Source organism: Somniosus microcephalus, chromosome 5, assembly GCF_052327205.1.
Source record: "Somniosus microcephalus isolate GS21.2 chromosome 5, FLI_Smic_1.0, whole genome shotgun sequence".
NCBI lineage: Eukaryota > Metazoa > Chordata > Chondrichthyes > Squaliformes > Somniosidae > Somniosus > Somniosus microcephalus.
Window position 1 is genome coordinate 316,250,847 of NC_140991.1, and position 13,457 is coordinate 316,264,303.

General features: G+C 49.9%; 1 protein-coding gene across 2 annotated transcripts in view; it reads left to right on the forward strand.

Annotated features, from left to right (window-relative positions):
- nek11 (NIMA-related kinase 11) overlaps positions 1–13,457 on the forward strand; it is a 362,483-nt gene that overhangs the window by 197,348 nt on the left and 151,678 nt on the right. For both annotated transcript variants that reach the window (XM_085989285.1, XM_085989286.1), the window contains exon 12: positions 12,129–12,267. In XM_085989285.1, the coding sequence (XP_085845411.1) occupies positions 12,129–12,267 (139 nt within the window). The remainder of the gene's footprint in view (positions 1–12,128; positions 12,268–13,457) is intronic.

Genomic DNA, 13,457 nt, shown 5'->3' on the forward strand with positions numbered 1-13,457 from the left:
TTCCTTCCTTTATTAACATAGCCACCCCACCTCCTCTCCCTTCCTGCCTGTCCTTCCTGATTGTTAAATAACCTGGTATGTTTAATTCCCAGTCATGGTCACCCTGCAGCCATGTTTCTGTAATGGCCACAAGATCATACCCATATGTCATTATTTGTGCCGTTAACTCATTCATTTTGTTACGAATGCTACGTGCATTCAGATAAAGAACTTTCAAATATGTTTTGTAACACTTAGTTCCTGTTTTTTCCCTTTTTAGTACTTTACTTTTTACTCCATACCTTCTGTCCCTTCCTGACACATTCTGTTTTTTAATTCCCCCACTGCTACCTAAGTCTATGACCTTCTCTGTTGTCATTTCTATTATTTGCTCTCTAGAAACCTCCCCCCCACTAATTAGTTTAAAGCCCTCTCTTGCGCGTGTGTAAGGGCCACTCCTTTTTACGAATGTAAAAAGGAGACGTAAAGACTTCATTCTTTAAGGTAAGTGGTCTATTACTTAAAATTATAACATTTTTTCCACAGCTTTATTGTTTTTAAGGACTTTATAGTAAGGTAAGTGTAGTTTTAGACCTGATTTTTTTTTTTCAAAAATTTGATTAATTGTTTAAAATAGTTTTTTAAAGTTATTTATAGTTTATTTAATTATTGGGATTTTTTTAAAATTTTATTTAAAGTTAAACTAGTCTTTTGGGCGCCCGTACTTTTCATGAGTTTGACAGCTCTTACAATCAAACTCATGAATGAAGTTTCCCCTCCCCTGATTGGCTGCCCAGTGCTCACCTGATCCCAGCCGGCACATCGCACTAACTACGCCGCTGGATCAGGCAAGCACATCGCGCCGACAGCTGAACCGGGCCAGTGACAGGAATTCCAAGCAGGCCCAGGCTTCAGATGTCGGCGCGCCGGGTGAGTGCACATCGGGGGCTTGCACGCGCGGCAAGCCCCCGATCCTAATTTCTGGGCCAGTATGTATTGTGAAGTGATGATCGCCTCAATCTATTATGTAAGCAGTTTATTTTGTCGCCAGCTCTGAGGCTCAAAGTCTGTTTGTAGGCGCTCTTTTTTGGAATTTCAAAAGGCAGTGAGGATCTTCTGATCCGCTCCCTTGCTGGCTTCTATTGGCCCAAGTTCTATTAATCTATTTAAGCTTAGCGGGGAGGGGGAGTGACAATATCCTTTGCTTTTTCACCTGCTACAAATTGGTAAACGCACCACTTTGGTATTCCTGGGACTCAACCTAATCAAGAAAGAAAGAAATTCTTTCATTTCTATAGCACCTTTCACAATCTTGGGGCGTCCCAAAGCGCTTTACAGCCAATGAAGTACTATTTGAAGTGTAGTCACTGTTGTAATGTAGGAAACGTGGCAGCCAACTTGCGCACAGCAAGCTCCCACAAACAGCAATGTAATAATGACCAGATAATCTGTTTTTTAGTGCTGTTGATTGAAGAATAAATATAGGCCCTAGGACACCGGGGAGAACTCCACCTGCTCTTCTTCGAAATAGTGGCCGTGGAATCTTTTACGTCCGCCTGAGAGAGCAGACGGCGCCTCGGTTTAATGTCTCATCCGAAAGACGGCACCTCCGACAGTGCTGCACTCCCTCAGAGTGTCAGCCTAGATTTTTGTGCTCAAGTCTCTGGAGTGGGACTTGAACTCTTCGTCTGACTCGGAAGCGAGAGTGCTACCCACTGAGGCACGGATGACACTTTAATCTCTGATGTCTGCTGGCCATGGGCTGGAGTCTCCCATTAAATATAAACTACAGCAGTTGAATATATATCCTTCGCTGTGGCCCATAATGTCACCCTTCCTGCCAGTGTACATGGATAAAATGCCCAGTGGGACATATTGCCAATTCAAAGTGGCAACGTAAAGGCCCTTTCTGGAATTGGGAACATACCGTTCAATCTGTTACCCTTTCCTATTGGGGCAATCAATATCATCCCCCACCTCCTCCTTCCTGAATGGCTGAACTTCAAAAATTCCCTCTCTCATTAGCAGAGATAGTGGGGAACTTCACAGAAAGGAGAAAATGGCAGTAATATTCCCTTCGTATTCTGGTGGCCTGAGTCTGTTGTATATATTGCAGGGCAAATTTGGCAGCAAAGAACTACAATTGGGCCTGTTTTCTCTGTTTTCTTTAGAAGAATGAGAGGTGATCTCATTGAAACGTATCACATTTTTGGAGGGATTGACAGGGTCGATGCTGAGAGGTTGTTTCCCCCCCTAGCTGGAGAGTCTAGAACCAGGGGTCACAGTCTCAGGATAAGGGGCCGGCTATTTACGACTGAGATGAGGAGGAATTTCTTCACTCAGAGGGTGGTGAACCTTTGGAATTCTCTGCCCCAGAGGGCTGTGGAGGCTCAGTCGTTGAGTATATTCAAGGCTGAGATCGATAGATTTTTGGACTCTAGGGGAATCGCGGGATATGGGGATCGGGCGGGAAAGTGGAGTTGAGGTCGAAGATCAGCCATGATCTGATTGAATGGCAGAGCAGGTTCGAGGGGCCGTAGGGCCGACTCCTGCTCCTAATTCTTATGTTCTTATGCACTGGGCGTGTGCAAGATAAGTGCACGTGGACATTTAATGTATGCACAGTTAGTCAGTCTGACCGCAGACCTTCGCAATGTAGGAAAAAGGCCTGTACAGACCACCAATGCCAAATGCACAGGCTGACAGACCAATGCAGCAAGAGCCCAAATGGTGGTGAGAATGTGGAACTCGCTACCACAGGGAGTGGTTGAGGCGAATAGCAGAAATGCATTTAAGGGGAAGCTGGAGAAACACATGAGGGAGAAAGGAATAGAAGGATATGTTGATGGGGTGAGATGAAGAGGGGTGGGAGGAGGCTCATGTGGAGCATAAACACCGGCACGGACCCATTGGGCCGAATGGCCTGTTTCTGTGCTGTACACTCGATGTAAGCCGACGTAACCAACTTGTGCCCTGCTGGGGGGACACCGTTTCAGACAGCTTAGTGCAAATTCCACCCCAGGAGGGTTTCTACTTAACTAAACGCAGAATCATTAAGCCCTGTAAACGGTAATCGATTTAAACGTTTTAGAGGCTTGTGACGTTTTACAACGTTAAAGGCGCGATTTAAATGCAAGTTGTTGTTGTATTGCTGTCATCGGAAGCAACCTCATGGTAGATCGATCGATTTTTGGATATTAAGGGAATCGAGGGATATGGGGATCGGGCGGGAAAGTGGAGTTGAGGTCGAAGATCAGCCATGATCTTATTGAATGGCGGAGCAGGCTCGAGGGGCCGAATGGCCGACTCCTGCTCCTAATTCTTATGTCCTTCCCATATAAATGGGCCATAAGCCTGAGTAAGAATGGAAGCAAACCAGGATTTTCCTGACGCGGCTAAGGTAACGATGACCTCTGTTATCCTCCCACACGATGGTGCTGCAACTTCTTAAAAAAAAAATCAAGCATTATTAAAAGAGGGCCTGTTGTCCTGACTTGTTCCCCAGGTGGCTCTTCAAGCTATCTCCGCTTCTACAACAAACACAGCTAAATGTCATAACCATTTCCTCAGACTAAGCATGTACATGACCATAGGAGAGTTTGGTTTGCAGGATTGAATAACAAGAACGACAACAACAACTTGTATTTATATAGCGCCTTTAACATTGTAAAAGGTCCCAAGGCGTTTCACAGGAGTATTATAAGACAAAAAATTTGACACCGAGCCACATAAGGAGAAATTAGGGCAGGTGACCAAAAGCTTCGTCAAAGAGGTCGGTTTTAAGGAGCATCTTAAAGGAGGAAAGAGAAGTTGAGAGGCGGAGAGGTTTAGGGAGGGAATTCCTGAGCTTAGGGCCGAGGCAACAGAAGGCACGGCCGCTAATGCTTGAGCGATTATAATCAGGGATGCTCAAGAGGGCAGAATTAGAGGAGCGCAGATATCTCGGGGGGGGGGGGGTGCGGCTGGTTGTGGGGCTGGAGCAGATTACAGAGATAGGGAGGGGGCGAGGTCATGGAGGGATTTGAAAACGAGGATGAGAATTTTGAAATCGGGGCGTTGCTTAACCAGAAGCCAATGTAGGTCAGCGAGCACAGGGGTGATGGGTGAACGGGACTTGGTGCGAGTTAGCACACGGGGCAGCAGAGTTTTGGATGACCTCAAGTTTACGGAGGGTAGAATGTGGGAGGCCGGCCAGGAGTGCGTTGGAATAGTCAAGTCTAGAGGTAACAAAGGCATGGATGAGGGTTTCAGCAGCGGATGAGCTGAGGCAAGGGCGGAGTCAAATTCCATTTAAATTAAATGATAATCCAGGATCTTTACTGAATACTGAAAAACCCACCACGAAATCGCTTAAAATCGCGCCGGCCATTCTGGGGAAATAGCGGCCAATATTCACACAGCTGGTGTCGACCCACTGTCTCAGATGGATGGAATGGTGGGATGCGTGCAACATAAAGAACCAACACCTCATCACTGACCCAAAGGCAGAGGTCCCTGACTTCGACCTCTCTCGGAGACAGTGGACGGCGCTCAACCCAATCCGCACCGGGCACAGACGGTGCGGCCACCGGCTCCACCAGTGGAAGATGAGGGACGACCTGATGTGCGACTGGCCAGGAGTCCCAGACTGTGGAACACATCACATCAACCTGCCCACTGAGATCTGCTGCGGGAGGCACCTCATTTCTCCACTCGGCGTCTCGGGAGGCCATCGAATGGAAAGCCAAACTAGACATCCCATTGCAGGAAACTCTCTTTTAACCGGCACCTACATATCCAGAAACCTCTGTTAACCGGCAAAATTCAGGAGTAGGTTCAGGTAAGTTTTACTATATATTAGTGGCCGTGTAACCAGGGTTCCTGGACCTGTGGCCGTGCAACAGGGACTCCTGGATCTGTGGCCGTGTAACCGAGACTCCTGCACAAGTGCCGTGTACGGGGCTCTCGTACCTTGGTAAGTATACCTCTCTGTAATCCAGACTTTTTGATCAACCGGCACCACGCCGGTCCTGTCTGCCGGATAAAAAAGCGTTTCCTGTATAAGCTTTTCCTGTCATACGAAACAACAACAACAACTGAATTCCAAAACTGTCCATTTTCTGAGTGGCGTTTTATGTATGTGTGTGGTATGTACATGGGTGTGTGCGTACACACACCTGGATTATCATTTAATCAAAATGGAATTTGACTCCGCCCTTGCCTCAGCTCATCCGCTGCTGACACCCTCATCCATGCCTTTGTTACCTCTAGACTTGACTATTCCAACGCACTCCTGGCTGGTCGGCCACTAAGGGGCACAATGGACATGATCTTCACGGCACGTCAATTACAAGAGGAATGCAGGTAACAGCACCAACCGCTGTACATGGCCTTCTTTGATCTCACAAAGGCCTTCGACACTGTCAACCGTGAGGGATTATGGAGTGTCCTCCTCAAATTCGGCTGGCCTCAAAAGTTTGTCACCATCCTCCGTCTGCTGCACAACGACATTGATCCTGACCAATGGTTCCGCCACAGACCCAATTCACGTATGAACAGGGGTCAAGCAAGGCTGTGTCATCGCACCAACGTTTTTCTCGATCTTACTTGCTACAATGCTCCATCTCACCCTCAGTAAGCTCCCCACTGGAGTGGAGCTAATTTACAGTGCAAACGGGAAACTGTTCAACCTCCGTCGCCTCCAGTCCGGATCCAAGGTCATCCCATCCTCTGTCCTCGAATTACAGTATGCAGATGACGCTTGTGTCTACGCTCACTCGGAGGTCGAACTCCAAACCATCATCAACACCTTCACCGAAGCGTACGAGAGCATGGGCCTTACGCTAAACATCCGTAAGACAGAGGTCCTCTACCAACCTGCTCCCGCCACACAGTACTGCCCCCCGATTATCAAAATCCACGACAAGGCCTTGGACAACGTGGACCACTTTCCATACCTTGGGAGCCTACTGTCAACAAGGGCAGTGTGCCAGTGCAGCCTTCGGTTGCCTGAGGAAGAGAGTGTTTGAAGACCAGGACCTCAAACCCGGCACTAAGCTCATGGGCCTAGAAATTGGGTTGGGGCGCCAAAGTGGTGCAAAAGTCGCCTGAGCGCAGGATTTAGCGCAGCGATCGGAGTAATACCGATCGCCAGAAATTCAGTTTCAGTGCCCCTCGAGGGAGACGGGGTGAGGCTCGAGGCGCTCCGCGTCCCTCTTAGGGCGCTGAAACTAATTATCGCAGCACAACGTGCCGCAGCGCCACACGCTGCGGCATGGCACGCTGCGGTACTGCAGGCCTTCCTCCCACTGTTAAGGAGGAGGTGCCTGCAACAGCGCGATCCGTGATCGCGAGTGCCGGCAAATGAGCCCGGCACCAAGGAGAAGTGCCGGGCTCTCGGGAAACAGCCGGCAATGCCGCGGCGGGGCGGTGTAGGAGGCCGGGGACGGAGGTGCGGGCAGGCAGCCGCCGAAAAAGCGGCCGCCCCGCACCTCCACCTTAACTTGCGCCGCTGCCGGCACAGTAAGGCCCCGTGAACCGGGTGCGGGTAGCGAGCGGCGCAACTGCGGCGTTCGCTACCAAATATCACGAACGGGGCACGAATGGGGCGCTGCGCACACTGATGACATCATCGGTGGCGGCGCAGCGCAAATGCCTAACGCCACCATTAGCGCCCCTACTGAATATCGCGGGAGACGCAGCCAGTGGCGCTACAGCCACTGACTGCCTCTTTAGGCGCTAACAGGTGGCGCTACTCACCCAATTTCTCCCCCATGGTCTACAGAGCAGTACAGGTAGACTATCCTTTATCCGAAAACCTCGGGACCAGCCGAGTTTCGGATAAAGGAGAATTTCGGATTTCGGAAGGTGGGTCGGCGGGGGTCGGCGGGGGGTCGTGCGCACGACTTACGCTGACGCTCAGCGTAAGTCAGTCGGGGTCCGCGGGGGGGTCGGCGGTTGTCGGGGCTGGCGGGGTCCGCGGGGGGGTCGGCGGTTGTCGGGGCTGGCGGGGTCCGCGGGGGGGTCGGCGGTTGTCGGGGCTGGCGGGGTCCGCAGGGGGGTCGGCGGTTGTCGGGGCCGGCGGGGTCCGCGGGGGGGGTCGGCGGCTGGCGGGGTCGGCGGTTGTCGGGGCTGGCGGGGTCCGCGGGGGGGTCGGCGGTTGTCGGGGCTGGCGGGGTCGGCGGTTGTCGGGGCTGGCGGGGTCCGCGGGGGGGTCGGCGGCTGGCGGGGTCGGCGGTTGTCGGGGCTGGTGGGGTCCGCGGGGGGGTCGGCGGTTGTCGGGGCTGGCGGGGTCGGCGGTTGTCGGGGTCCGCGGGGGGGGGTCGGCGGTTGTCGGGGCTGGCGGGGGGTCGTGCGCACGACTTACCCTTTATCCGAACTTCCGCAACCGGAACCCTCTAAAAACCGAAGGTTTTTTCGTTCAGCTTAAGTCGTACGCACGACTTACGCTGAACGAAAAAACCTTCGGTTTTTAGAGGGTTTCGGTTTTCGGAAGTCCGAATAAAGGGTAGTCTACCTGTAGTAATACCCGCCCTGCTGTATGCCTCAAAGACATGGACCATGTACAGCAGGCACCTCAAAGCACTGGAGAGGTACCACCAATGCTACCTCCGCAAGATCCTGCAAATCCATTGGCAGGATTGGTGCACCAGCGTCAGTGTTCTCGCTCAGGCCAACATCTCCACCATCGAAGCTTTGACCACGCTCGATCAGCTCCGATGGACGGGTCACATTGTCTGCATGCCCGATACGAGACTCCCAAAACAAGCGCTCTACTCGGAGCTCCGGCACGGCAAGAGAGCCCCCAGGTGGGCAGAGGAATCGCTTCAAGGACACCCTCAAAGCCTCCTTGAAAAAGTGCAACATCTCCACCGACACCAGGGAATCCCTGGCCCAAGACCGCACAAAGTGGAGGAGAAGCATCCGGGAAGATGCCGAACACCTCGAGTCTCTTCGCCGGGAGCAAGCGGAGGCCGAGCGCAGGCAGCGCAAGGAGCGCACGTCAACCCAAGCACCCCACTCACCCGCCCCTTCAACCACCGTCTGCCCCACCTGTGACAGAGACTGTAGGTCCCGCATTGGACTCATCAGTCACCTGAGAACTCATTTTTAATGTGGAAGCAAGTCATCCTCGGTTCTGAGGGACTGCCTAAGAAGGAGAAGGATATTATATATTTTAAACAACACCTTGTATTTATCTAATACCTTTACCATAGTAAAACGTCCCAAGGCGCTTCACAGGAATGATATAAAACAAAATTTGACACCGAGCCACGTAAGGAAATATAGAAACACAGAAAAATAGGAGCAGGAGTAGGCCATTCGGCCCTTCGAGCCTGCTCCGCCATTCAATAAGATCATGGCTGATTCTCTATCTCAATACCATATTCCCGCTCTCTCCCCATACCCCTTGATGCCTTTTGTGTCTAGATATTAGGACAGATGAGGTCAGTTTTATGGAGCATCTTAAAGGAGGAATGATAGGTAGAGAGGTGGAGAGTTTTAGGGAGGGAATTCCAGAGCTTAGGGCCCAGGCAGCTGAAGGCACGGCCGCCAATGGTGGAGCGATTATAATCAGATTCAAGACCAAATGTAATCTTCAGGTGAAGTGGGGGTTAGAGGGCAGGGGATAATCTGCCTGTCCCGCTGCAATTCCTGACAGTGAGGGGTGTGACGGGGACGGGCAGGGGGAGGAGGAAGGAGAGATGGGTAGGGGAGGGCCATCAGTCTCGGGAGGGAGGGGCTGGTGCAGGCGGCATTCCACAAGATCGAAAGCACAACGCACTCACCTGGCCATTAACATGAAGAATGCGCGTTTAGGTCAGCAGAGATAGCGATGGAGATGCTAAAATATTTATTATAGCTCAGAAAAGGCGGCTATTTCATCGAGCTAGTTCCCAGAGCCTCGCCATCAAATCAAATCAAATCAAATCAACTTTTATTGTCATTGTTAGTGCACATGTGCAGTACAACGAAATGTAGGCTTGCGGCTCCCGGGAGTGTACATTTAGATTAAGACATTTAAACATTCAACATACATTTGGCTTGTAATACATTAACATAAACATAACCATAATAAAGTGCATTGGCAGATGTGCAGGCTTTAGAGTTTATTTGTGGAGTTCAGTAGGATGACAGCCCTGGGAAAGAAGCTGTTCCTAAATCTGGTCGTACGGGTGCGAATGCATCTGTAGCGTCTCCCAGATGGCAGGAGGGCGAACAGACTGTGGCTGGGGTGGGTAGGGTCTTTGATGATGGACCGTGACCTCCGTAGACAGCGTTTCTGGTATATGTGCTCTATGGTCGGTAGCCGGGTGCCGGTAATGCGTTGAAGCAGTTTTGACTACCCGCTGCAGGGCTTTCCGGTCATAGTAGCTACAGCTGCCATACCATACTGTGATACAGTTTGTCAGGATGCTCTCTATTGTGCAGCGGTAAAAGTTAGAGAGGATCAGGAGTGACAGGTTACATCCCTTCAGCCTCCTTAGGAAATATAGGCGCTGCTGGGCCTTCTTCACCAAAGAGGAGGTGTTGAGGGACCAGGAGAGGTCTTCCGTGATGTGGACCCATGAGTGAAAAGGTCTTATACCGAGCAGGCGGGAACCTGATGTTATCTTTAATTTTTGAGCAGAAACATGAGGCTGAAAGGCTGCAAGCGTTTAAAAAAATATATATCTTTGGAAAAGAATTGAGACCAAAAGGTCATGTTTAAATGTAAAACTTACCCGATGAAGCGACAAGCTGGCAGTTGAGCTGGCAGAGAAAAGGCAGTAACTTCTTCCACTGCCACCCGATTGTGCGATAATCATGACAAGTTTGTAAGCAAAAGGTTCACTAGACTGATTCCTGGGATAAGAGGATTGTCCTATGAGCAGAGATTGAGTAGATTGGGCCGATACTCTCTGGAGTTTAGAAGAATGAGAGGTGATCTCATTGAAACATAAGATTCTGAGGGGGATTGACAGGGTAGATGCTGAGGTTGTTTCCCCCTGGCTGGAGAGTCTAGAACCAGGGGGCAGAGTCTCAGGATAAGGGTCGGCCTATTAGGACTGAGATGTGGAGGAATTTCTTCACTCAGAGGGTTGTGAATCTTTGGAATTCTCTGCCCCAGAGGGCTGTGGAGGCTGAATCGTTGAGTATATTCAAGGCTGAGATCGATAGATTTTTGGATATGATGATCAGGCAGGAAAGTGGAGTTGAGGTCAAAGATCAGGCATGATCTTATTGAATGGCGGAGCAGGCTCGAGGGGCCGTATGGCCAACTCCAGCTCCTAATTCTTATGTTCTTAAAACCCTTTATAAGGTGGACGTAGGACACTAAAATTTGACAACAGGAAGTCAAGTGGTTCAGACAGGAAGTGCATGCAGATGGAAGATATTTAATAACATGTAGATAGATATGATGTTGAGCAGTACTGCATAGGGGGTGTGGGGAACAGCTGCACTGGAGATGGTCCTGGGCCTTGACAGCTCTGGGGGCTGGTTCCAGTTTTTGGCAGAGCAGGGGTTTAACAGCGTGGGAGAGGACCTTATTGGTCTGATGTCACTGTGGAGAGAGAGAAAAGAAAGAAAGACTTGCATTTCTACAGCTCCTTTCACGACTACCGGACGTCCCAAAGCGCTTTACAACCAATGAGGTACTTTTTGAAGTGTAGTCACTGTTGTAATGTAGGAAATACAGCAACCAATTTGCGCACAGCAAGCTCCCACAAACAGCAATGTGATAATGACCATATCTGGTTTATGGGGCAAAGGCGGGTAGATGGAATTACGTCACGGATAACTCCCCTGCTCTTCTTCAAAATAGTGTCATGGGATCTTTTATTCACAATATATATTAATGATCTAGACAAGGGAACTAGATGTAATATCTCCAAATTTGCAGATGACACAAAGCTGGGTGGGCGTGTGTGCTGTGAGGAGGCTGCCGAGAAACTCCAGGATGATTTGGACAGGTTGGGTGATTGGGCAGAAGCATGGCAGATGCAATATAACGTGAATAAATGTAAGGTTATCCACTTTGGTGGCAAAAACAAGAAGGCAGATTATTATCTGAACGGCAATAGATTGGGAGAAGGGGAAGTGCAACGAGACCTGGGTGTCCTTGTGCACCAGTCGCTGAAGGTAAGCATGCAGGTGCAGCAGGCGGTTAAGAAGGCAAATGGTATGTTGGCCTTCGTAGCGAGAGGGTTTGAGTACAGGAACAAGGATGTCTTGCTACAGTTGTACAGGGCCTTGGTGAGACCGCACCTTGAGTATTGTGTGCAGTTTTGGTTGCCTTATCTGAGGAAGGATGTTCTTGCCATGGAGGGAGTTCAGCGAAGATTCACCAGGCTGATAACTGGGATGGCAGGAATGATGTATGAGGAGAGATTGGGTCAGTTGGGCTTGTACTCGCTGGAGTTTAGAAGAATGAGAGGGGATCTCATTGAAACTTATAAAATTCTGACAGGACTGGACAGACTAGATGCAGGAAGGATGTTCCCGACGGTCGGGGAGTCCAGAACCAGGGGTCACAGTCTACGGATAAGGGGTAAGCCATTTAGGACAGAGATGAGGAGGAATTTCTTCACCCAGAGAGTGGTGAACCTGTGGAATTCTCTACCACAGAAGGCAGTAGAGACCAATTCATTAAATATATTCAAGAAGAAGTTGGATATATTTCTGAAGGCTAAAGGGATCAAGGGGTATGGGGAGAAAGCAGGGACGGGGTACTGAATTTGGATGATCAGCCATGATCGTATTGAATGGCGGAGCAGGCTCGAGGGGCCGAATGGCCGACTCCTGCTCCTATCTTCTATGTTTCTATATTTTACATCCACCTGAGAGAGCAGACGGGGAGCCTCAGTTTAATGTCTCATCCAAAAGACTCCCTCAGTACTGCACTGGGAGTGTCAGTCTAGATTTTTGTGCTCAAGTCTCTGGAGTGGGACTTGGACCCACAACCTTCTGACTCCGAGGTGAGGGTGCTACCCACTGAGCCACGGTTGATACTTTTTAAATGTTTTTTTAATTTGGTGTATAGATATGTTCGCTATCAGTAGTGAGAAGAGTTATGAAACTTATCCTATTATTATCAGCTCAGAATATATTTATACCTAAATTTAAATGGTCTTTGTTTTTTTTAGTTGTACTTACCTGAAAATGTATTTGTGTTTACCTTAAATTAGGAATATAATGAGCAAAATCCACCGCATATGATCCAGACACAGCCAGTGGGTGCTCGAGGTTTCCGATCCTTGGGCCAGCATGAGCACAAAGGAAAGGTGGTTTCAAATCGACTGTGCATGTCAGAGCCAGCAGAGTATGGTAAGAAAGTTCAGCCTTTTTTGACAATTACAAGTATTTCTGTCGCATTCACAATGCACTTTGGTGTCTCACAGCACCTTACAGGGTGAGGGATAGTAAATGAACACTGAGAATAAAGGGGGGAAAAGTATTATCAGTAAGATGGGTCTTTGGGAGGTTTTTGAAGGCAAAAAAAGGAGGTGACGAGCAATGTACCCGCTTATTTTATTTTGGGTGCGCGGCCCGTTCAAATTTCCGCGCATGCGCGGTTTTTCCACTTAAAAGCCGCTGAGCGGCCTGTGCGGGAGCTCCAGAACCCTGCGCGGCCGCACAGCTTAACGGGAACATTGGTGGCAAGGCCAAGGTGCTGAGGAAAGGAGCTACAGAGAGTGGGGTCGGGGGTGTGGGGGTGAAGGCAAAGTGGTTGAAGAAGCTGCCCCCCCCCCCCCCCCCCCCCCGCTAATGGTGGAGTGGAGGGGGTCGGGAATGATAAGTAGGCTATTGTCCGAGGATCTGAGGGTTGTGTGCAGGGACGTCTTGCTGAACACACTCACAGAGGGAAGATGGGGTGGGGCTATGGATGGATTTGAAGGTGAGGACCAGAATATTATTGTGATAGGAACATTGGAACAGGAGGAGGCCATTCAGCCCCTCGCGCCTGTTCTGCCATTCAATGAGATCATGGCTGATCCATGACGTAACTCCATGCACCCGCCTTTGCCCCATATCCCTTAATACCTTTGGTTAACAAAAATCTATCAATCTCAAAATTGTTGATTCTCTAGGATGCAGGAAACCAGTGCAGCTTGGCATTGACGGGTGCGGGTCTTAAGGTACGGGAGACCACAATCCACAGCTTTCTGAATGAGTTGTATTTTCTGGATAGTTGACGCAGGGGTGGGATCAGCAAGATTCCTGGAGAAGTCCACTCATGAGGTGAAAAAAGCATGGATGAGGGTTACTGAAAATAGGCGAGGAGATAGGCAATGATGGTGTACGAAAAGAAAACAGTCTTAGTGGTGGATCGTTCTCCAATGTTCAGCACCTCTAGGCTTAGCTTGCCATGGCAGCCGTTGGTAGATTAAGTCAGTGGGCAGCACCCCCTCCTCTGAGTCAGAAGGTCGTGGGTTCAAGTCCCACTCCAGAGATTTGAGCACAAAGATTCTAGGCTGTGCCAATACTGAGGAAGGTGACGTCGTTTGGATGAGACG